At 39.9% G+C, this 25,189-nt stretch overlaps 3 protein-coding genes across 3 annotated transcripts in view; all 3 read left to right on the top strand.

Annotated features, from left to right (window-relative positions):
• The first annotated feature begins 414 nt into the window (after positions 1–414).
• On the top strand, positions 415–4,058 carry LOC117492317 (transmembrane protein 100). The gene has a single exon (XM_034142491.1). It carries the CDS (start codon positions 490–492, stop codon positions 868–870), a length of 381 nt encoding a protein of 126 aa, XP_033998382.1. The 5' UTR covers positions 415–489; the 3' UTR covers positions 871–4,058.
• Positions 4,059–7,266: 3,208 nt separating this feature from the next.
• On the top strand, positions 7,267–18,038 carry ccnf (cyclin F). The gene is made up of 17 exons (XM_034142488.1): positions 7,267–7,279; positions 8,068–8,219; positions 8,367–8,473; positions 8,569–8,636; positions 8,768–8,964; positions 9,888–9,941; positions 10,238–10,342; positions 11,081–11,158; positions 11,626–11,780; positions 12,231–12,395; positions 12,576–12,699; positions 12,794–12,974; positions 13,126–13,213; positions 14,683–14,782; positions 14,876–15,009; positions 15,741–15,919; positions 16,263–18,038. The coding sequence occupies exons 1-17, from the start codon at positions 7,267–7,269 to the stop codon at positions 16,706–16,708; spliced, it is 2,346 nt and encodes a 781-aa protein (XP_033998379.1). The 3' UTR covers positions 16,709–18,038.
• A 951-nt stretch (positions 18,039–18,989) lies between these two features.
• LOC117492406 (ATP-binding cassette sub-family A member 3-like) overlaps positions 18,990–25,189 on the top strand; it is a 32,357-nt gene continuing 26,157 nt past the window's right edge. The window contains exons 1-3 of the mRNA XM_034142666.1: positions 18,990–19,254; positions 20,374–20,460; positions 22,678–22,927. Of these exons, the coding sequence (XP_033998557.1) occupies positions 20,407–20,460; positions 22,678–22,927 (304 nt within the window). The 5' untranslated portion in view covers positions 18,990–19,254; positions 20,374–20,406. The remainder of the gene's footprint in view (positions 19,255–20,373; positions 20,461–22,677; positions 22,928–25,189) is intronic.

The raw sequence follows: 25,189 nt of genomic DNA, 5'->3' as shown, positions 1-25,189 counted from the left end.
TGCAATTGAAAAGCAGTGATGGGGAGAAGAAGAAAAGAGGGAGCAGTTAACTCTTCTCCCCTCCCCCTTCCTGTGCTTCGTCAACCCCTATTCTCCCTGCTTCAAAGTTTGACGTCACACAAAAGAAGACCAATCAGAGCGCTCGAACTTCCCTGTTTTTCTTCCCTAGCTCCTCCCCTCCCCTGGTCCCTTATATATCCCCCACCACTACATTCAGCAGCGTGTACAATGTGCTGCCAGAAAGCCAGCAGGCAGTGTACAGAGAAACAGCAAGAGAGGGAGAGAGAGAAGGGAAAAGTGTGAGTGGATTTCAGCGCTGACTTCATCTGACAAGCTCATTTCTCCGGTCTCAAACAGACCTCCTTCTTCTTTCTCTCTTTTTCTGCCTTTTTGTATATCTTTGTGTTTCTCCAGGCCAGAGCTGACTGCGAACGTGATCCACGAGGCCAACGCTGCAGTCTGGTTTCAGGATCAGCCCACACCATCAGTATGGGCTGTACAACAGCTTGCCAAACACAGCCTCGGACCAACTCGGGGCAGGAAGCGCAGTCCCTGGAGGTTGGTGATGCCAAAGTGCCTGAAGTGCTCTCCTCTCTGGAGCGGCTGTCCCAGGCCACTGGAGGCATGGAGAAGTCCTGGTACCGCTGCATCTTTCCCTTTGGAATCATCTCTTTGGTGATCGGTGCAGCAGGAACTGGGGTGACCTACACTTATAATGACCTGCCTCAGACTAAAGTGGTGTCAGTTGTGCTGCTTGTCATGGGTCTTTTTCTGTTGCTGATGGCCACGACCTGTTGGACAGTTCACAAGAAGAAGAGAAGAAAAAAGAAAGAGGGAGGCTCTTTCACCTCTGAGCAGTGTCCCCTGTGAAGCACATGGGGAGAACAGTGGACGGTACTTGAAAGCAGAGACATACCCATGGCTGGCTGGGAATTTAAGGGTTGACTAAAAGAACTGCCACTTCACTGCCTCCCTGCTCCAAATCCCCTCAAATCTTAATCACAGAGTTTGGCTCAGCTCATACCGGAGAGAACTTAAGCTGACAAATCATAGAGAGTGGAAGGACAGATAGACAGGACCCTGAATGTCTGTTTAGTCTGGAAAGTTTGGACCATTTTGGATTGACAAGGAGGGATCACCAATGCCTCACATGCTCTTTAATCATCAGACAGCAAGTGTCCAGTGTCAAAACAACCTCAGAGGAGACACACACAAATATGCCTTGCACACTACATGCATATTTACACGCACGGATACATGGCCCTCGCAGTCCTCACTCACATATGCACTAGCAGTCACAGAGGGAGCTTGCCGGACACCTAACACGCTATGCAGAGCTGCTGCCGGAGTCAATGCTGTCGTCACTAGGCACGTCAGTCACAGCATTCCTCTTGCCAGGACAGGTGACTCTCCAAGAGGCCATAAGTGGGCCAAAGACGGCAACCTGATACCCAGCCCAAAGAGCAGCGCACCCGCGTCAGTGGCCAGCGTCATTCACTCGTCCTGTGACACCGCAGCAATGTGTTGGAGGCTTTTTTTACGCAATGGGAGAGTGGAACTTGAGTCCAGCAGGATCTTGCTGGCATCTGTGTTGACGATGAGCTGGAGAGGGCAGAGGACCTGCTGGGGAAGTGGAAGATGTTTGTGTGTGCTCAAATAAAGATTCTGGTGAACTAAAAAGACTGTTGGACCTTGGACTTCACTACTTAGTAACAAGATATTTGCACATATAGCCATGTCCATGCCAAGCAAGAGAAACTTCTAGTAAGCGACATACTCTGAAAGGCCTTTTGTAGCTTCAGCCTCACATTACAAAGGATGGGGGCACAGACTTTCTGACTGACTGATTGTCCTCCTGTCAATGTGCAAGCATTTTCGCCCAGCCTAGTGTCTTCGTGGGGCACCTCAACCCTACACAGGGCATGCCAGGATTATTGAAGGACACTACCCCGAGGGGACATGCCACTGCAGGGACACTTTGACTGATCCTGCTCCCCTCGGGCCCCTCCCTCTTGGTGCCTTGAGCAAGCACTCATGGAAAAAGGCTCTGTCGCATTCCCCCGTTTCCATCTGAAGCCCCGAGAATATCCCCCCTCGCTCTCTCTCTCTCTCTTTCTATTCCTCTCTCTCTCTCTCTCTCTACCCTGACACGACTCTCCTTACCCATCCCATAGGCCTTCTGACATCCACAGTTTCTGACTTGATCCCATTCATTTTTGATATATTCCAGGAGAAAGTGTGTACAGCCTTTTGACATCCGAATACACTATAGAGCCCTATAGTTCAGAAATGGGTCATTATCACTATGTGCCAAGGAAAGTGGATTCTTTTCTCTCTCATAGTGAAAATAATATTGACAGAGAGTGACAAATTCCTTTTCCAGTCTAAAATTATGCTTCAAGGCTGTCTCGTGAATACTGATTAATGTTTTTGCTCTAAATGACCCTGGGGTTTCCCTTACTTGTGCTTTCAGAGAGAATGAGTGAATGTAGCTGCGCTGAGCTCCACATCTGTGAATACCTACTTTCTGTTAGTGTGGGGTCTCACAGGATGAGACACATAACGGCATTTTATTCTTGTCTTAAATATTCTGCTTTCTGTCACTAACAAGGGATGGAAAATATAAATCAAGGAATTAGGAAGTGCAATTAACGTATGTATGTAGAATTGAAGGTGTCTGGCCAGTTCTATGTGAAGGACTGTGTAGCAGCCCTATTGTACCCTTGAGAACAATCATTGATCACGGTTGCATTGATTTTGGCTACCAGATTAGTGACGCTTTGCTGAGTGAAATGTGTCTATGCATCCAGGGGTAGCAGTTAACACACAATGCCAAAGACCGTCTTGGGGGCCAGCTGCTTCAATAGACATGCAATCGATCGGTCCTTTCCCACACATTTTCTGCGACTCAGAGTGCATTTAGATATTCCTTTGCATACTGATCGTCAGCCAAACTCTGTTAAACAAAGAGAAGGAAGTAAAGAAAGGGAAGAAATGGGGAAATGACACGTAATGGCATAAAACAAAGCAGAACCTGTCATTACTTTTACTTTTATTTGGGAGTGGGGAGCTATCCCTGCGCTCAGACTGGGATCAGTTATAATGAACATAGGAGTATTATTCTTTTTTAAATTTTATTTAGCATACCTTATTTACTGACAAAAAATAGGACTAGCATAGACCAGTCTATACGCAAACAACTGTATACGATAATGTTTCGCCAAATCAGCCCTTAATCTTTTGCTCATAAAGAGTAATTATTAGTTTGTCTTTTTTTTGCAATGTAGTACATTGTTGTTGCATACTTTCTAACGTTCAAGCTGTATTGTGACAGTGTTTTAATACAAAAAAGTGATGGCAGGTGACCAGAATTTGTTTGTTAATGATGTGAAGTGATTTCCCTTCTGCCTTCTCAAATATTAAAGGGAAAATCTACCTCTCTTTGCTGCGGGGAAATAGGTCCCTCACCCAGTAGACAGCCATGCTGTCTTCTAATGCTGTTTGCCACTCCAACGAGTGACCCAAAAAATGTCTGTGTGCCCTCTAATATTTGGTGCTGTATATATGACAATTTTATATTTCTACTGTACTGTATATTTCTACTTATCTGTACATCTTTTAATTGTATTAAATAAATGTTATGTGAACACACTGGTCTGTGATGTTCTAGAATCTAGTGTGTAGCTTGAGGTTAAACCCTCCAAGCACTTACTAAATACTTTGCTTTAAACTTCTTCGATTTGGGAGATGATTCAGAGTTATCCACAGGGATAGATACGAATGTATTTGGAATATGGGGAGAGGACAGTGGAGATGATGCACGAACACTGTTTTAACTCTATTTTGTGTGCACGTTAGATTATACTTATCACCACACGTAGCCATGTACATAAAACATAAAAAACATATTTGGTTGACGAGACCACCTGGGCTTCCCCTGTCCTGTGCTTGAAATTTCGAGGCTGTATATAGACGCATTGCCATGTGCTGCCCTGCCAGCTTGGGTGACTTGGTCAGATACCCAGAGACGGGTGTGATCTTTTGGTTGTTAGGAAAACAGACTGACCCGTAGCAAGCAGAATAAAGGACACCCTCTACTGGCATAATGTTAAAATAAACAGTGCCAGACGTACTCAGCTTGTTATTGAAACACGAGCCAATTCACTGGGAGTTTATTTTGTATTTATTACCTAATTTGATCATCCATGGTAACTTAGCTGGGAAACGGCCGTGGGTGTGGAGGAAACAGTGTCAAAGTCTGGATAAAGGGGTGGAGAGGGCAAAGTGCAGATGGAGTGGAAGTGGTCAGTTGGATGCTATAGGGTCAGCACAGATTGCAGGAAACCATATTGGATCAACTCATCCTCTTCTCAATCTCCAGAATTTGGTTTAAAACCCAAGTATTTAGCACTATTTGGCTTTCATCATACTTTTATTAAACAGAACTGACATCAGTTTAAATTGCAAAGCCAGAAAAACATGCACTAAGACGTTAGGTTGTTCTGGATTTGAGCAATATGACTTCGTTATGTTTTTGTGTTTTTTATAGGCAATTCTGTCTTCTGTTTTTAATTAGTCACTTCTTGCTCTTGGCTCTAAATTATACTTTTTTATTAGTATTGAGTTACATTTAAATTTGCTTCAGATATTACGGAAGCTGTTTTGGAGACAGCCAGGTGTGGAGGGAAATCACGCATGCCTGGCTAGACAGTCAAATCAAATCACAGCCAGATTTGATCCTGCAGGTACTCGAGAGTACGGGAAGACTGCCACACTCACTGAACACTGATCTTTTTTATATTTCTGGATGAGCATAATGAGACATTGTCAAATACTAACAGATAAAAAGATATTGCATTTTTTCTCTATATACTCTCATGACCCCCCTTTCCATCTTGTTTCAATCTCCTCCCTCTCTTTCTATCTCAAAGGTCAGTCAACAAATGTTTCTATACACAAAAGCTTTTTTTTCATAAAGTGTTCTGCTCTATGTTTCATTAGCTAATACCCTGCTGCATCGTGGCAGCTCTAATGAATATGTAAAGTCTTTGCTTTCCATCTACCTCTCGAATCAAACACAATTACTTCCTGTGGGAGGCAGCAGCTTTATATCGGCACATCTTTGAATGCTAAGTGAACAAAATTGACGACTTGTACCCCGCAGTTTTGTGAGCACTTTGTGCATGATTTTATTTCTGTAATTATTTTAAATGTAGTTGAAATGCTCCAACCGCTCGCTTCTCCCTAGCCTTTACTAGCCACGTTGTGTATTACTGAGTAAAATGGTTGGAGTTTCTATGGAAACGGTAACTGCATCAAATTAAGGATGTCACAGTGTCTGCCCCGTCTGAGGTCATTCTGCTACTAGATAATTTGATACAAAAGCTCCAGATTGAGGCAACAATTACACGCTTCAATAAACACAGAGCAATTTAGCAGACATATATTTTGTTTATTCAGGTATATTTAATAGAAAATATACTGTTTGTTTTAAACAAAGAAAACTATTTTCTTCATTCTCTTTCGTTCTCTTCTTTTCAAAGAACACTATTAAGTGCTGGAAATTCTCTCGTCATTTGTAGGTGAGTAGAAGATTGACTGAAGTGCTGATCAATAGTATAGCCTGAAAGGAACAAATGATTTCTTCTGGTAGTCTACTCTGCTCCTTTATGACCAAAGAGTGGCAACGAAGAGGACACTATTCATCCAAGACAGTAATCTATTTAATCACAATGGGCATCAGAAACAATGGTCTTAATTATCCTTTCATTTCTGCAATTTTCTCAAAGTCAGCTGTCGTCAAAGGCAGAACTAAACTGCTGCTTGAGTTGCTTTTGTTCCTGATCTGTGTGTGTGCTTGTGTTTGTGTGTGAGTGAGAGAAATTACTTCAACGTCATGTTTTTTTTAACATGCTCGTTGAACCAAAAACAAATAATTAATTTTGTGTGTTCCTGCTACATTTTTATTATTTTCACTTAACCTTTGCCTCACACTTACTTACGTTAACTATCGACTTCTCTTGATTAACCTATAACATCAAAGCATCCTAAAAATTGATTTGGATATGCATTTCCCTGCTCCTTTATCCTGTACCTCGGACTACGAATGCACCAAAGTGCATCTGGCTAGAATTTACGATGTAATTCCTTGTCTTTAATTTGACAGAAATAACTATTTAATTGTATTATCACTTGCTTCCAGGGCAAGAGGTACAACCAAACATGTCCTTTGTTGAGGTCAAGTCCTCTGTAATATGTGAATTATATGGATTCAGCTTTTAACATTAAATATCTTCTATATAACAACGTATTGATCAGAATTGATTTACAACAATTAGAATGTAGAGTTGGCTTTTTCTAACAATAATACAAAATGTAGAGAGATAAAATATGAAACAATTGACCAAATGTATTAAACAGTTTATTGAATAAAAGACATGTTAAATATTGTGATTTTACTCAAGAGGTTTGTTAGTTGGTGAGGCTAAAACAGTACAAAATGCAAATGTAAATACCAACATCTCTCATTGAGCCCAGGACTAACACAAAACGAGAGATTTGTTTGAAGTATAAAAGTGTCACCAGGACACAGTCTAAAAATAACTTTCTCTGCTTGTTGTAGTAAAGTAATTTGATACTGTGATAATACAAAAACACCTCTGGATCTGACTATGCACCTGTCCCTTTAAACAGCGTACCTTTAATACGGCATTTCCTGTTTAACTACATTTCCCACGATCTACGGTAAATGGGTGGGTTTGTGGACGGTCTTCATAATAAGGTTGACCAATGATATACTTCCACTGGCAAGCGCGTAGTTCGAAATGGCATTACCTTGTCCAATGATCTTCTGATAATTTACAGTTTATAAATCCTGAACAATCGCTGCAACTGTTATTCACGCTGGCCAATGAAATCGCTTATTGTTAGTAGATAGGCGTCAACAGTTCTGACCAATTAGATTGAACGTGGTGTTTAAACTGTCGGCGCGGGCGGTCCTAGAGTAGCTTTGGGGGCGGGGCCAAGAAGTAAGTACTCGTGCTTGAATTTGAATTCAGGAAAGAGCTAACAACTTGTTACGATATTAGTCACCACCACAGCACAACAGAAGCAGTGGGCAGGGTTCTTCATCTGTATATCATATTTTCAGGGTGTTAATAGTCTGCGAGTTTGATTTGTGTAACATTAGCTAGTATCGCCGGAACGTTTAATTCACTTCTCAGTGCTGTAGCTACATCACTGTAAGAAGAGATCACTACACTTGCCATGAAAGCGGGCGGTAAGTAACTAAAGTCAACCAAAACTCGCTATTACTACCAGAAATATTGTCATAACGTATTGTATAGTGAGTGGTTTTGAAGCTGCTTTAAATTCTTGCAATTTGACATGGTTAGTTGACGTTAGCGCTGGTTATTAGCCACTAGCCAACTCAAACGTTAGCCACGGATTCCTCTTCTGTGTGACTCTAACTATAGTTCAAATGGGTTAATGCTAACAATATTAAATACAATGTGTCTCTCCCTGGTATTGTACCAGTCTGTGGTAATTAAAAACGGTAATGTAATGTTAAACTTCGTGAAACCTGGTCGTTACTTAACGGTAGTTGCATTTGAAGCACAGGAGGGAAATTTGGGCGCTCAGTTGGTTTGACTTTTCCCAGTATTATGCTGAGTTCACTGTCGTTAGATAACGTTAGCTATACGGTCTGCTTTCAACACGTAACTTTATAATGTTATATCCTTATATTGAAACGTTGTAAGGTTATCCATGTATTCAATAATTTCTGTATTAAAACAGAGGGTTAGACTAGACCACCCGCAGATGTTAAGGCGTTTTGAATGTGGAGCCATAACTTTCACCTTTTATGTGACTATCTGCAAACATACCAACTGGCCTGCTTTTAAATTAAGTGTAATATTTGTTTGACATTATAGTGGGAATGTGTTGGTGAGTCCAGCACAGGGGTGTGAAATGCTTTTGGGTTGATATTGTGTGTGTACTTCTGTTTAAGTTTTTGTTCAAGTATATGACATATCTAACATTTAATTTCCTTTTTTCTCTCACTAGTCCACTGCCGTTGTCCAAAATGTTTCTCGATTCCGGCACGGAAGCGGGTCCGTAAGCGAACTCCAGCCCTAACCCTGCTGTCTCTACCTGAAGAGGTCCTCCTCTGTGTGCTCCAGTGCCTCTCTGCTGAAGACCTGCTGTCTGTCAGAGCAGTGAGTAAACATAATGTAACACTAACACACAAACTCTAGCATGCATGTGCCAAGATTTGTATGGGCTTGGGCATCTTGTGACCACCTGATTTTGTTTGTCAGATGACTCATTTATTGATTAACTAATTGTCCTGGCTTCTGTTACAGGTTCACTCCCATCTGCGGGACATTGTTGACCAGCACTCCAGTGTATGGGCCAGGGTCAGTTTCAGGGACACTTGGCCATCCCCTAGCTCCTTGTGGCTTTTTGAAAGGTACAGTTACTTCTATCAAATAGAATGCGACAAAACAACTGATGTGTTTTTTCCCCTTTGTGGAATTTTTACCTGGAACATCTCTCTTCTTTCAGAGCTGCCGAGAAAGGGAATTTTGAAGCTGCTGTGAAGCTAGGCATCGCGTTTTTGTACAATGAAGGACGTAAGTTAAGCAATACACAACTGTAAGAAATACATTCAAATTAAACAAAAGGTCAAGTGTAATTGTGGCAGATGAAACCCACTTGATGATTGCTTCAGGTGATAACTGCTCATGGCCTTTTCTCTCCACAGCATTGCTGAGTGATGAGGGGCGAGCGGATGTATGTGGTCGCAAGGCCTCCCACTTCTTCAGCCTGGCAGAGAGTCTGCACTCTCCCACCACAGATCCCTTCATCTGGGTGTTCATCCGTCCACCATGGTCGCCCACCGGCAGCTGCTGTAAAGCTGTGGTGTTCGACCGTCTCAAGGCTGAGTGTGACAATAACGCGGTAGGTTTGGGTCTTACAAATTAAGAGCACAAGAAAAATGTGCTTCTCTTTCAACCAATGTTTAAAGGGGACCTATCATGCAAAATGCACTTTTGTACGTCTTTTATACATGAATATGTGTCCCCGGTGTTCCAGGGAACTCACCAAGTGTCAGAAAACACAACCCTCTCTATTTTCCTCCATACCCAAATCTCTAAAAAAGGGGCTGCAACGGATCTGATAAAAACTGATCCAGATTTGAACACTGTCCTGACGTCAGGACAGTGGCGCTACGGCTATTGGGCCAACTCCACCAATCAGGAGGAGACAGCCACGGCCATTGCCGTTCGAAAGCGCTGGAGACGCTGTAGTACATATGCCAGGCCTGTAGATGGTGCTGTTCTCACAGAATCTGCCCTTGCAAAAACAGAGCTAAAAAATGTCAAATTGAGCAAAATGAGGCATGGCTAAAAAGCATGATCTGTTTGGTATTTTGAAAAAAAAAAAGTATAAATATGCCTTATATAGGTATGATCCTATACTATAATATTCAAATATAGCATGATAAGTCCACTTTAAGGACAATTGAGCTGCAAGTTTGTTTAGCCTGTGTCAACAACTAAGAAGCATATATCATGTTAATGCTTTTCTGTTTTTAATGCAACGTTGAGGTCAGCAGTAATGACGGTCATAATATTGTAAATGCATCAGCAAAATCAGATTATTATTCTCTTCAAGCAATTAAAATCCAAGGTTATTGTTTTTGCTTAGAAACCAGGCCTTTATTGCACAGTGGAATTAATGTCATGGCTAAAACACACAAATGTACACTGCTTTTATAACAACATGGATAATCTAATTAAAATATTTTTTAAAGTGTATTAATAAGGAAAATAATGCAAATTATTTCTAATCTTCATCAATATATTTTCCTTTCCCTACAGGAGAAGAGAGGACCCTTGCTGCACTGTTTGGCCAGAGTTTTGCAGCTCTTTCAAGTGAGTGAGTGAGAGAGTGAGACTGAATCTAAACACCTCTGTCCGGGTGTGGTTGGCCCCGTTTCTATTGGCCTTTCATCAAAGTGTATAGTTTTGCCCTGTTGGGACGGGGGGCTGTCCGACTAGTTCATAACAGCACAGATGGATAATTGTTATTTTCCTTTAAACAACAGCCTCTGTCAATTATTCGTACTCTCTGTGTGCTTTGTTATTTATTGATATGACAAATGACATATAAATGCTTTTATGGAATTCTTGTTTGTTTTTCACACCTGGAACTTTGTTACCTTTTATAGGATGAGGAAAGACGCAAGGAGGCCATATCTATGTTGGAGGAGTCTTCAAAGTCTGGCTGTCTGCAGAGCTCCTACATGTTGTGGGAACACAACCGGAAAGCAGCTGTGAGTCCAAATCCGTCATTTAGCTTTTTAGTGAGGATTTATTTTTGATATATTGACCTTATTTTTTAAGCTGTTGTACAGTTTATCCATGTCAAACTGAAGCACTTCCTAATTTGTTTATAGTATTGTTCATTCAACAGGGTTCTTACGGTCATTAAAAACCTGGAAAAGTCATGGAAATTCAAAATGCTAATTCCAGGCCCTGGAAAAGTTATGGAAAACAATATTTTTCCCAAAGTTTTGGAAAAGTCATGGAAATTTAACTAAAGTTGCATCAAATATAATTTATATTTTAGCTAATCGCCGAAATAGTAATACTATAATGATAATAAATACTGTATCGTATAGTAATGAAACGTAAAATGGCATTTAACTGACGAGGTGTTTTGCTGGTGAGAGATTTTAGTGGCTTTAGCGTGTAGGAGCTAGTAAGCCTATTTAATTTGTTTTAGATAGGCACAACATGTTTCATATGCAGACCTTATTTTCCTGTTCCATGTGGTACCGCTGAGAAAGAGTAATTTTTTTGGTCATGGAAAATTAAGTAAAGGTCATGGAGAAGTCATTGAAAATCATTGGTGAAAAAGTGTATGAACCCTGATTCAAGCATTAGAGTTGATTACATTGATAGTTTCCATGTTTATTGCATTAAGCAAAATATCTCTTGAGTATTATACATTTTTTTTTGATTAGGTCAAACAAACTATAATTATGAACTGTTTTGTGGTTTAATTCCAGATGGCAGATCCAGGCAGGTACCTCCAGTATATCCGAACCCTGAGGGACTATGCCGGCAAAGGATGCTGGGAGGCACAGGTGTGTGGGATTGAAGACAGAACAATGCCATTATAATGATGCAGCAGTGGATTTTATTTGTTATGTGCTTATTCAGTCAGTCTTTTGTCTCTTTTGCCCTTGGTTTGTTCACTGTAATGATATAAAAGACAGTGTTTGTCATGAGCTTTTCATGACATGTTTTTGTTTTACTTCTCTTCTATTTCCCAGTCCTCCATTTGTTCAGAGTTTGAAGCTTTTCTTATTGAACAACTATCAGGCAGTCTCAAGAGGGCTTGACATTTGGATGACGATTTTCTTTTTTGTTCATAATTTGGCCCAAACTGCAACACTGAACCTCCAAAATATGAGTCAACCAAATCACAAGCTGTGCAATCACAGCCACAAACTACGGCAGTACTCAACCTTGTTGTTGAAAGTGCTCCAATTCAACAAGCTGTCAAGCCATTTTGAAACCTTTATCTCAAACATGTGTCTTCTTTCCTCAGCTGTCTCTGGCTAAAGTGTGCAGCAGTGGGAATCCTCTGGGTCTGGAGTCCAAGGCCTGCTCGGACCTGGTGGCTCAGCTCTTCACTTCCCCGAACCCGGCGTCACGACGCTGCACTCAGGGCGTCCTGAGGCGAGACATCAAGGACACCATGAGGTATTGAGGAACATACCATAATATTACTGGAATGATTACAGTCTGCTGGTCATTAATATCTCTCTAGACTATTGAATTTGGTTAGTCATGGCGATGACTCATTGTGTTTTGATCATCTTGGCTTTCATTTAATGACATTGTTAAAGAATAGATCAAACAGAACGACAGCAAGTGGTTACTGAAAAAATCAAGTTAAACCTTTACCCCATGTAAGACAGTGGAGGTATGACAAAGAGATTTCAAATCCTGAATGGGCAATTAAGGCTATTCTGCTCGTTTGGCCTCTAGAACATAAATGCTAAGGACTTTAATAATCTACCCTGTGACTCTGCAATCCACTGTATTAAGGTTTAAAACGTTATTTTTAACACTAGACTCTGGGTAAATGTATCCCTGTTTTTTGTTTTGGTGTGCACACAATGATTAATTTCTGCTTCTCTGCCTGTCCAGGTACATCCTGGTGGACTGGCTCGTGGAGGTGACCACCATGAAGGATTTCTCCAGCCTGACGCTGCATGTGACGGTGGGCTGCGTTGATCGTTACCTCGCCCTGCGCTCTGTGCCCAAGGCTCGCCTCCAGTTATTGGGAATTGCCTGCATGGTAGTTTGTACACGGTGAGAACTCGCAGGCCTCTTCCTTGAAATGTTTAATTTAATTGTTGATACATTTGGGGTTATGTAGTGTAATGTAATGATCCAGATTTGTATTTTATTTTTTAATAAATGCAATTACTTAAGGTTTCAAATACATTCCTTTCTAACCATTTTGACAATGTTTGGTTCTTTTGTTTTCAGCTACGTCAGTAAAGAAATCCTGACCATACGGGAGGCGGTCTGGCTCACAGACAACACGTACAAATACGAGGACCTGGTCCGAATGATGGGCGAGGTCGTCTCTGTGCTGGAGGGAAAGATAAGGGTAAGAACAACACGTATACTAATTTCATTAACAGTATTTTATGCACTGAAATTCAGATGTTAAATGTGATATTTTTTTTTACACTTTCCCTCAGAGTCCCACTCTGCTGGATTACGGTGAGGTTCTGCTGTCTCTGCTCCCTCTGGAGAGACGGACCATGCACATGTTCAGCTACGTCTGCGAGCTGTCGCTGCTCTACTCTGCTCTCGCCACACCACCGCCTTCCAAGCTGGCGTGTGCTGCACTACTGCTTACACGAGCACTACATCACTATGGTAATAACACTCACTGAAACACACACCTATTTGAAAAGCATTGTTAAACACTGACACGTAATGGAAATATTATTTCCCATCTAATAGGATTTACAGCTGGAGTTGAGTGTAATGTTTATGTTCTCCTAAACGTACGTCTGTCCCTCTGCAGCTCCCCTGTGGCCGAGCCAGTTGGTTGACTACACAGGATTCTCCAAGCAAGACCTCGCCTCCCTCTCTGTGCTGCTCTATGTCAAATGGTAAGCTTCTTACTGTGTGTGGTTTGAATCGATCCCAGAAAATATCACCCATCACCCAGTCTGTCTGGTCACATTCAGACACATCCAGAACAAGTCCTTTTCCTTAATTCAGTCCCAGGGAAGCATCAATGAGATCAGTTCTAATAGGAATTACATCTGTTTTATCGTGACCTTTTGAAAAGGAAAGCCAGTATAGCAATTGTATTCTTAAAGGGTACATAAAAACACTTCTGGTGTGCCCTCTGAAGGATAAATAGCTACTTGTGACTAATGAAATCAGTTTAATCAAACTTTAATGAACATATTTCATCCTTTGAGGAAATGCAACAGGTGGCACCTTCCCTCCTGTTGCTATGCATTTGGTTAGCCAGGTTTGCAGATTAAATTGGTGCTGATTGGCGCATTATGTTTCTCAGTTGATCACGCGGCAGAGTTCCAAACATGTCATTATCCGGCCAGCTTAGTTGTTTTTCACAAATAAGGTGTTGTTGGTTACACTGGCAGTATTTGTCTTGTGTTGTATATTTTTGCAGTAAATTGTGGGTTACATTTTGAGGCGGCTGTTATTGTGAAATCCCCTGCAGATCAAAAGTGTGCTTTAATCATCCATTCAGTCCACACAAAAGCCAACTGCCATTGTTGCTAAGGAAAGTTTGAACTCTATATTTTCATTGCTATGCGGCAGGGAAAGAAAAATGCTGCTCAAAAGGTCAAAGCAATAATAATACTGTGAAGGTGTTTTGGTAAGTAAAATGGGTGATAAGGCTGATTCAACACAGTGGTTCCAAACATTTATTTCCTTGTGAGCCTCTTGAACATTCAAAAGACAACTTGTAAGAAGCTATATATTTCAGGAAAATGTAAAAAGGATTGATAATTAGTTTGTCTTATTCCTTGTACAGCACCTTTTCAAGCCTTTATCCTAATTGGGGAAAAACATAAATATATTAAAGTCTAATTGATACAAAATGAGTGTTAATTTCCTGACTATGGCTCACGCAGGACTCGTGCTCCATCATGTTTTCCTCCATGGAAAGAGATAACAAGAATTGATTGGTGACGTGTAGTCTGTTTTCAGCACGCTCGTATAGCCACATTGATTAGATATAAGATTGTGTCTAATGTCTGGTGACCAAGACGATGGATGGCCATTATGGTATTAAAGCAAACATGAAGCCCTCAGAGAGCTGCAGACTCATAAGAGACAGTGGGAGGCATTGGAAGTGTGGGAGCGGGGGAGGATGGAGTGTGTATGTAGCCATGAGTGAGTCACCCACTGAGTCACAGAAACGTGCCTCGGGTGAGTCACTTTGATAGGTGAGCATCGTATCGACAAACTGTAATTCTCAAATGGACAGGTAACAAGATTTGTCCCCAAGAGTTGATTAAGCTGATGCAGCAAGCAAAGTGGATCAAACTCAAACAAGTAATCTCTCTTTGTTTCTCTCTCTCTCTCTCTCTCTTCACAGTTTTAGCCCGGACGTTCCCAAAGATTACAGGCATGTATCTCTGACTGGTGTAAAGCAACGCTTTGAAGATGACGCCTACCAGCATATCAGCAAAGAAAAGGTATTTCATTATTTATTTCAGGTATAGGAACAAGCTTTTAAGAATTGTAGCTCATTGTGATTGATTGATTTATTATTTGATGGTCTCCACAAGGTGATGGATTTCAAAGAGCTGTGTCAGATCTTGGAGATTCCTGAGGTGGAGCCCCAGATGGAGCCTCCCAGTCCCACCGGTCCCCCAGCAGACATGCACACCTTCCTCGCCTCTCCATCCAGCACCAACAAGAGGTAACGCACACATTCCACCATTTTATATACAAATAAATTGTATTATATCAACATATTATTGATATACACCATACCATAAACGTAGATATGATGTAGCGCTTAATGCAATATGGCATTCTGGCCACTAGAACATCTTATGTGCCCCATTAAGTGTCTCTTTTTTTATTATGATGTCATGCAGTGAGCACTCTCAAGCTTGCATGGCTTTTAATGGCATAGGGCCAGTGGGTAACCTTTTATTTTTTAATCTTGCTGTTTTATGTTATTAATCCACTTGATCTATCTTGGTTTGCACTCTTTTCCATTAAGGGATTTGACTATGTGGAGGGAGACAATATAATAATTGATTTCTTTTTCATTTACTGGCGTGCAAATGATTATACAAATACATGGCAGTATTACTATTACCATCCCAATGTCACTATTATTGTTATTTTATGCTGTTGCTCCCAGGTTTGCAACATATTGTACATACATTCAATAGAACCATTAAGGCTCATGTGTGACAGGGATTTAAAAACATGAAGGATTCTGTCTTGGGAATAACTCTCTAACCGACGTCAATATGTGCAGAGCCCCCTCCTCTCTTCTTGCTCTTTTAGCAGTTCTACCATTGAGTAATCTGCGCTCCGTAACGAACAGACTTTTAAAACGTCTCAGCCAGAAGGTGTTTGTTTGTGCCATCTGTGAGATGCTGCGGTGACTCACTGTAACTCCAATTTCCTCCCAAGGAGACGCGATGACGCAATGCAGGCCCGCAGAGCCAGCTTTGTTGCCACGCCCACGGCAGAGCTGTCCAATCAGGAGGAGACGCTGCTGGTGGACATCCTGGACTGGAGCCTGGACACTTCCAGTTCTGGTTATGAGGGGGACCGGGAGGAGGAGAGCGAAGGAGAGAAAGATGCTGATTGTGAGTGTTGAGAACAAAAGGGACCACTTTTATTCTATTGTGGGTGTTGGCAGAATCTCAAAGGTGCTTTTCTGTAAAGCATATAAATGAACTAATCCATATATGGAGAGGAATAATGTATGAGTCAGTCTTTTAGTAGGACATTAAGTGACTATAGATGACAGCAGTTGCAACAATTAGCATAATAAACCAGCACAAACATTTAGGCCTGTTACTGGAGGCTAACTGTCATGGACAAATGTGGATGAATGATAGAAGCTGCTGTAGAGTGTGTTCAGGTTTGTAGTTTAAGCTTTGCCCAAAATCAATATTTCTATAAATACTAACACCTTTTTTTCTATAGCTTCGATGATATCTATCAAACTGCACTTGCTGACTGATGAAGACAAAAGACTAGAGCACTGCAGAGCCTTGTCCAGCGACGAAGAAAGCTTCTCTGAAGCGGAGAGGGAGGTGAGCAAGGATTCCCAGGACAAGGAACCCCTCCCCTCCCCTGCAGACGTTCACAGCTCAGGATACTCCTCTGTCCAGAGTGTTAGCCCCTCATCCACGTGCTCCTCTTCCTCCCTCATGCCTTGCACATTCAAAACCTTCCCCACTGCTCTGGGCGCAGCGTCCGCTAAGCCCCAGCCGGGCTTCCGCCTGTTGGTGCCCGTGCAGAGGCCCCGGGGCTCCTCCAGCAAACAAGTGAAGAGGAAGAACTCAGCAGCTCATAGTGGAGGGGAGGTGGAAAGGGAAGAAGAGGTAGGAGATGAGTATTCTGCCAAAGCGGGGTTTCTGAGCCTATAGAATGTGATTGTTTATAATCCACCAGCACTTTTGTTTAGTTCTCAATGCTGTTCCTCACTCCTGTCAGTCTGCACTGAGCCGTCAATTTCCAGAAGATCAGGAGACTTTCAAGAAAGGGAAGACAAATGTAATATCTAGAAACCTTATTTTCTATAAAATTACATTTACAAGTTTACACACATCACAATAGAATACCTCCCATAAACTTCAGGACTCGCCGTCAGATCCGAAGCCACTGGAACATTTCTTCACCAACATTTCTGTTGTATCGCCTTCTACTCCAGCTCATCTCAGATCGAGTTGGGTAGTTTAGAAGAAATGAAACTTCTAGGACTGGTGTTTAGGAGGCGAAAAAGTGTTCTCTTTTTGAAAATCATATTCTGGGAAAAACCTTAAACACAGCTGTCATGATGTTTTGATTATCATAGTTTCTGATATGTCGGTACAAGACTCTTGTATTTGGTGAAATGTCTGCATCTGAAGCCTAAAGAATATGATTTTATGAATTCCAATTTTTGCATTTTATTCTTAGTTCTGTGTGTTTGCCAAAGGTACTGTAGTGGTGTCATTTGTATGTTCAGGGGCGTCTACTTGTATAGAAACAGAACTGTGAAGTGAGTTTTAGTAGTCTGCATCTTCTAAAGTATACACCAGTTGTGCTGTTCATATTTTTAAACAATATTAACTTGACACGCCTCAATCCCATCAGGAACAGCAGATGTTCAAATGTTTCCTAGCTGGATGAGTATACAAATCTCAGACCATCATCCAGATGTTAAGTGCTGCAGTCAAATCTAATGATGTACTCAATGCAATGAGAATTTCTGTCATGCTGATGAAAGATTTGTCTCCCATCTAAATCAGATCGAGCACTTATCATCACAGAAGGAGCGTTTTTCAATGAAATTTAACCATTTCCACGCTTGAACAATCAATACTGAAGTATTTCTGAATGGATTTGCTTTGCCTTCTTCGGGGTAACATCAGACACTAAAGGACATGTATTACCTGATGGGATTTTGAAAGTACTGTATGCCTCATTCAGGACACTGAGAACACAATGTCTGACTGTCAATACATTTTAAACTGTTACGCCAGACTGGTTATAACCTGTGTTTTTATATATGTACATAGTACTATATGTATAAATGGAGAAAGACAAAGAACATGCCACTACTTGAAATTGTTTTCGCCTTATTCCAAAAAAAGGGCAGCTTTCTTTGTGAAACTAATGTTTTTCTACAGTACAGTGTTTTCTCAATAGACCTGTGATGTGAATATGTATTTTTTTTATTGAGTTAAAATAAAAGAAGCCATCATGCAAGATTTATTTCAGTGTTATTTTGTTCATTTTCCACCACAAAGACAAAACCATTTGAGTTGTAATAGAATACGATACACAGTGTGCTTCATTCAAAAGTTAACCATACTGAAATCTAAATGCATATATACACACTTACCACAATATGCACATCACTAAGTACCCTGTGAAAGCCAGTTAAAAATAATGTTATGTCTTCTGCAGCTCGGGAGGAAGTTTTCTCACATTTGACAAAAATAACTCAAAAACTTCAAAGCCGTGTCACAGACTTCCTTATAAGTTGCACTTTAAGAATCGTTATCCAGTGTTGTTCTTACATTGACATGTTAAAAATATCTTCTGTGAAAAAAGCTTATGGGACTATATAGTCATATCTCAAAAGCATCTATTTTGACCATTCTTGTTTATATGTAAGTCCCCCATCCAATTCAAAGTGCAATATAATAAGGTAGATTCTTTCCAGGGCAAGCATCTCCTGAGCTGAAGGTATACTGTGCATAGTGTGTTTGAGATTCTAGATTAAAAAGTTTAATTCAAGAGCTCCTTAAAACCGAATGGCATTTTAAAGTATTTCATCAAAGAAAACAGTTAGACATAATGAAGAGCAATAGAAAATGTGTCAAATACATTTGTTTGTATTAAAAAAATAACGTTTTGTTTTTTTAAAGGCTTATTTTAATAAATTCAAGGGACTTATATTTCATAATTCCGCATTATTTCAGGGGACTTTTAATGTGTGATGCCTCGTTTATTTATTTAAGGGGACTTCCTAATGTTACTGTTTTCACAACTCATTCAATACTACCATTTGTACAAGAACATGTAACAGCGCATATAACTTAAATACGAGCCACAACTGAAAATAATAGTATTGTTAGTGCTCCAGGAAGCACAGCTGTTTGGATCACGTGATGTCAGACTTTGATCACGTGACGAGTTTTGTTGACGGTTGTCGCTGCATTTCGCACCATGTATTCACGGGCTTATACAGGAGCTGGTGCAATGTCATCGCGTCGCTAGCAGGCAGCAAACTGGAGGGGTGAAACACCTGGCTGCAGACATCAGTGGCCTCTCTAATGCCGGCCGAGCCTCGATACTGTCCGTGACGAAAAGAGGCCCGCTGTGGTGCTTTTTTCGTTGGTTTAAGGGGAAAAAGGAGGAATTGTATTTACCTCGACAGGAAGAGAGACCGGGAAGTTAATGTGTCGAAACCTGCTTTTTTGAGGTAATTCCACACATTTATGTGATGAATTTGCTCCGGCTGAGACGTTAGATTATGAATAAAGTGTAAAATGAAACCATGTCGGTGAGTCAGCACGTTATATACTGTAAATACCTAGCTTTGTTCCTCAGCTCCATCATTAGCATTCATCAGAATCCTTAGGGATTGACGAACAAGTCGATTGTCCAATCAGGAGGTTCAGAAGGCTGTGTTCGACCAATGAGAAAAGGGCTGGGCAGGTTTCTGTTTATAAGGAAATGGTTCACGTCCTGAAATGCCCTTATTGTTTGCTTGACCATACTAATAAAGAAATGGTTGCCTTAACTTGTGCCACATGGTCTACTCAATTAAATTACATTGATAATAAATACAATGATCCCTTATGTCAGGATAAGGTTGCCGCCTCTTAGAAATGAAAGGCACCAGTATAAATTAGGAGTGTCCCAGCATAACCTGTTTTTACTACATTTATAAACAAATTTCTTAGAAAAAAGTCTCCCACTATGCAAACCTTGTTGCAGAAGCTTTAACAGTCAATGTTTATTTATCACCATCTGTGGACTGTACCCAGTTAGATGCAAATGTGACTGTCAGTATTATCAAAAGTAAATATTCTGTTGGAATGGGCTATAATTAGATGTTGTGTAAGCCATAAAGATATCTGTAACCATCATGTTGTCAACAATCCCAATGTGCCTGTATAACTGGTTTAACATGTGGATGATCTGTTTTTTAAAGCTTTTTTTGTCCATATCTTTTTCAAACTGAACAACATTTCTGACTGATGTTACTCCTTCATTTAAATGTATCAGTTAAAATGTTTTCCTTTTTCATGTCTTGTGATCTTTGCCCTTAATGTTTTCACTTAAACGTTGTTTTGTTTACAGTTTCTGCACATGACTTAAACATCATGACACTGCTGATTGTTCAATTTTACTTCTCTTTCTTTCTGAAATGATTGTTATATAGAATCTGAGATCAGAAAGAACATCACTGCTGGTGGAAGCTGAATCGAAAACACAACTAAGCTCTAATAAATCTTCTAAAACATCTTAAGATTGAATTGTAAACCTAGCTCTAATTTTAAACGTTATAAATGTCACTCTCATCCCTCTCTCTTAGGCTAACTGGACTGTGTCCTGTGTAACGCTCAAAATGGCAATCGCGCAACAATTTGGACTCCTGTTGTGGAAAAATTATCTTCAGAAGGTGAGTTGGAGCGAGGTGAACCTACAACAAGCATGACTTTGTCCTTATTAGGTGCTGACATTGTTTACAACTGTGAAATGTCAGAAGTATCTGTGTTTGCAGAGCAGAGGCCTGCATGACAGTATTTGCAAAATTATAAGCGTATGTGAGATCGTAAATACAGAAAACTGACTAACATTTTGTTTTCTACAATTTATGATGTAAGCCCTGCTACCTGGAAACATGCTTTACCCCAATAACATGCAGAATAATACACGGTGTTGCTGGCCTGTTGTTGTGTCACAGACTTGAGCTAGGTCAACATGTGCAAGCTGTGTTTTAAAGACTTATATGGCTATCTTTACGGTAAATCAAGATTTTAACTTTTTCAGGAATTAAGGATCTTTTAATGATTTATTAATACAATAGATGGAATGTAGTGGGGTTAGGCTTTTATCCAAAGCGACTTACATACATTCAGTACTGTGGGCAATCCCCACAGGTGCAATTTGTCTTTGCAAGTGTCTTGCCCAGGGACACAACGACATGCTGACTGCAGTGGGACTAGAACTTGCCATCCCCTGATTCGAAGTCCAGCACATTATCCACTGAGCCACAGCCTCCCACACATAGAGCATGTTTAAACCAATATGTATTATATTTAAATTAGAATAAAAATAGAAATCATACAAATAAATAAATAAATGTGAATGCTGTGATACTGTTGTGCATCTATCTATGAATATAGTATTTGTCATCCACATTAGTTTAATTAGAAAAAGTATAGAAATGGAGGCAGTATATTTACTAGGAATATTTAGGTTGCATGTATATACTGTTTAGTTTTTATACTGTATGTGCATATTGCATAATTATTTATTCTTCCAATTGTTACAGATCATTAGACATGATTCATACAATCATGTAACCATACATTTACGTGTTTAAACAGTTTTGTGAGTGAAACAATAAATACAAACATTTGAAGGATAAAAGGTGGCAATTACTTATGAGCAACTCTATATACATGGAAACATGTTAACACATGTTCTGTCGTATTGCAATTATATATATTAAGTAGTAGTAATGCTTGCATAATGTTTAACGTTAATGTCACTTGATGGTTGCACAATGCGTGCAACTGTCCAGAATTGGAATTGTCTGTCTGCATGGTGGGAGGCTGTTGCTCCATAACCCTATATCCACTCCTCGATGATCAAGTGTGTTTTCTAGAGACTCCATTAGTGCCAGACAAGCAATACAGTACATGTTGGTGTTGCTTTTTTCATCTTGGAGGCAGAAAACACATGTTCATTACCTAAACAAAATAAAGGATTGTGTGAATTACAGAGTGAGTAGGAAAATAAGTTTTGTATACGACTAACATGAATTAAAAAAGCGGAGCAGTTGTTGAAAATGGAAATCTTAGATCTAAGACTACCTCCAGCGCTGTTCATTAAAATAATAATCTCAAAGATGATGTCACCATTTCACCAAAAGAGGTAACACAAAGCCCTTGCATTTGCAGTGTTACAAAACTGGTGTCAAACAATGTTATGAAAAATGTTATTCATGCATTGAAACACACTTTAAAAACATTGAAAACAGAAAAAACATGTCTATTATCGGACTATATTTATTCCTCTCCAAGTGACAAAACTGATTGAGTCCGGAAAAGGGAAAGTCTTAGATTGACTGTAATGTCCTGAAACTGTTCAAGTCACTTTGTACTGCAATCACTCAACAATAGGAGGCTGTGACATTATGCATGTGAGCTGTCTGGGAAACTGTCTATTTCAATTCTGAATAGTGTTAAAGGAACAAATTGATGCCCAGAACCCATCTCCACTGAAAATGAGGTGCAGTTAGCATTTTCAAAGCGTATTGAGAACATGAAAATTGGGTTTGCTTTTCAACGCTATAGTGTTCTTAGTTCTGTGTGTCTAATAGTACAATACTCACCTGTTGCAAACAATGGAGCCATATTGAATCTGTTATAGAGGTATTAAGTTAATAAAGACATGTTTATTCTCTCAAACATAGCCTAGTTAATTAATCCCAATACTGTTTAGTCTGTTTGTCAAATTCTTGATAATTCACCTATTTTGTGAAACCCTGAAATCTGCAAAAAAAACTTAATTCATCCATCACCCTCCTTTTTAAAAATCTTCTTTTTATTTGACCTTTTATACACCCATTTCAAAAAGATGACAGATTACCTGTGCTCTTGCTCTCCAGAAACGCCAGATCCTGGTAACGGTGGTGGAGATCCTGCTGCCGCTGCTCTTCTCCTGCATCCTCATTGTGCTACGTCAGAAGGTGCCTTTTAAGGACTACCCAAATGCCACAGTCTATGAGAGCTACGACGTTAACCAACTACCATGGGGCTTGAATAAACAGTTTCAGCTGGCCTATGTGCCCGGTAACTCCAGTGTGGTGCGTAAGGTGGCAGAGGACGTGCGAGGCAGCCTTCGCTTCTCCGCAGCAGGTGGGTCATATCTGGGCAGTAAATGGGTGACTAGAATCCAGGACACTTATCGAATGATGTTGGCTTGCTTAAAAATAAACTGCAAATGCAAATCTGTGAAAAGCAGAGCATCCAATGCTTAAAATATATATGCTATTTTAGCTTAGTATAAAGTCTGGGAATGGGAAAGCTCCCTCCAACGTGCAAAACTATTTTCCCTTGATTCCCATGTTTTGGCTAAGTTATGCTTACATGCTGCTTGCTGTAAATTCACTCGACAGTGTGGTATTGATCTTTTGACCTTATCTTCTAACTTTTGGCATAAAAGCAAATCATTTCCCAAAATATCATACTATTTATTTCAAATAGCTAATATCACTTCATAAATTATCAACAACAGAGAAAGGAAGCTCTGATGGCTCTGGTGGCTCATCTGACGGTTGTTCTTTAGTCGGGCAAGGATCAAACAAGATCCATTCACCCATGGAAAAAAAACAAGCCAGATCATATTAATTTATGAATGTAGCATTTAGGATATTAAAAAATATGTACAATATGATTTTCTGAAGATAAATAATCTTGTCTTCCTCCTTGGTTGTCTCCAACACATATTTAGCAAGACTTAATAAAACTTGCTTGAAATTCAATAACATTTTACCACAAAACGATAATCACATACTGAAGCTGTATAACATTGACAGAAATGGTTTGCAAACATTTGAGATCTTATAAAGGAAGAAGTTGCTTTCAAATTCTGGCTCCAAGTCCTTGTGTATAAATCCCAAACTGATCTGTTAATACCAGCACATAACCATTGAAACGAATACCACAGCCTTAACACCTTTGAAATTAGGGAAAGAGGTGGAAATACTGGTTTCTCTAGAAACTGCCCTCAGGAGAGCAAACGCATACTCCCGTGTCAGACTGTATCAACTGGGAATGTAACTGTGTAAAGAAACAAAACAAACACACTGTAGTGTGTAGCCTCCTCTCTTAGGACTTCTAGAATCTCTTTTTGATTCACACACACTTCTGCATGTGTGACCAGCTATGTAGGTAAACATGCAGACAGTCTCACAGAGTCACAGGTGTGCAAACATGTTTGACATAATGTGTATAGCCATGCTGACAGACAATTAGCAAGATAGCAGTAGTGTGAGGCTGAAGGCAGAGATGTAGCAGCATACAGATCGTCTGATATGTGTAACTGCACGTTGTTTTTGTCGTGAGATCCCAGCTCAGCCATTAATGAATTATTGATCTGGTCGTTTAGAGGGAAAGGTGGAGCAAGGTTGAATTTGAGTATGTCATGCACACAGAAGAACACCAAAATGTGACGTCAATGTTCTGACCAACAACGATTGGACTCTCATGAATGGTTTTAAAAGCTGTGTGATATTTCAAATGTCACAGTTTTACAAAAAAACAGTAGGGTTGTTGAACTGGAACCTCTAAAAGAGGCCCCACATTGTGTCTGTGGTGTAAAGATATGAGGCGTTGACTCATTGTTTATACTTTACATGCTGTGTTGGGAAATAATCAATTGTGAAATGAGATTTCCTTTATTGTATAATCTCAAATTCTTGTTGTTGTTAAAAAGTTGGTCATCTTCATTCAATGATGTTATGTTTTGTCTTAAACTATAAACCACTACGTTTAGCTATTTAAATGTTGTATCCTTAACTATAGTAAGTTATTTTAACTTCCTCTTCCTTTACTAATACTTAATTATTTGATCAGCTTAACCATTACTTTTAGGTAATTATCTCATCTGTTTAGCCATTGTTCTTTTAGCTAGTAGTTCAACCATGTTCAAACATTTGGAACTTGAATCCTTTTAATGAAATATCAAAAACCATATATCCAATACTTTGAGCTGAGTCACAATTGAACTGCTGAAACAATTTCATAACATTCATCTGCTACTTAGTAATATATATCTACTATCTAATATATATCATTCCAATAACTTGTATATAGACTCGTACTGCACTATTCCACTTTATTTTAGAACTATTTTTCTTTTTGTATTACTTTTACTATCTGTATTATTATGTTGCATTGTTGGAGAAGCCTGTGACCTAAGATTTTCAACGACATAATTACTCTGTAGCTATGTCAGTTTGACAATAAAGAACCTTGAACCTTGAACCTTGTTAGTGGGGATGTGTGCTGTGCGGTCAGCGTAGCTCACTTACTGGTCATTGTGACATTATATTTACCTAAGATAAACATCATACCAATTTATAACTCTATGTAGATGGTTATGTTTGTTTCCCAAAT

Source organism: Trematomus bernacchii, unplaced genomic scaffold (genome assembly GCF_902827165.1).
Source record: "Trematomus bernacchii unplaced genomic scaffold, fTreBer1.1, whole genome shotgun sequence".
NCBI lineage: Eukaryota > Metazoa > Chordata > Actinopteri > Perciformes > Nototheniidae > Trematomus > Trematomus bernacchii.
Note: the sequence above shows the minus strand (reverse complement) of the source record. Positions and strands in the feature narration are given on the sequence as shown.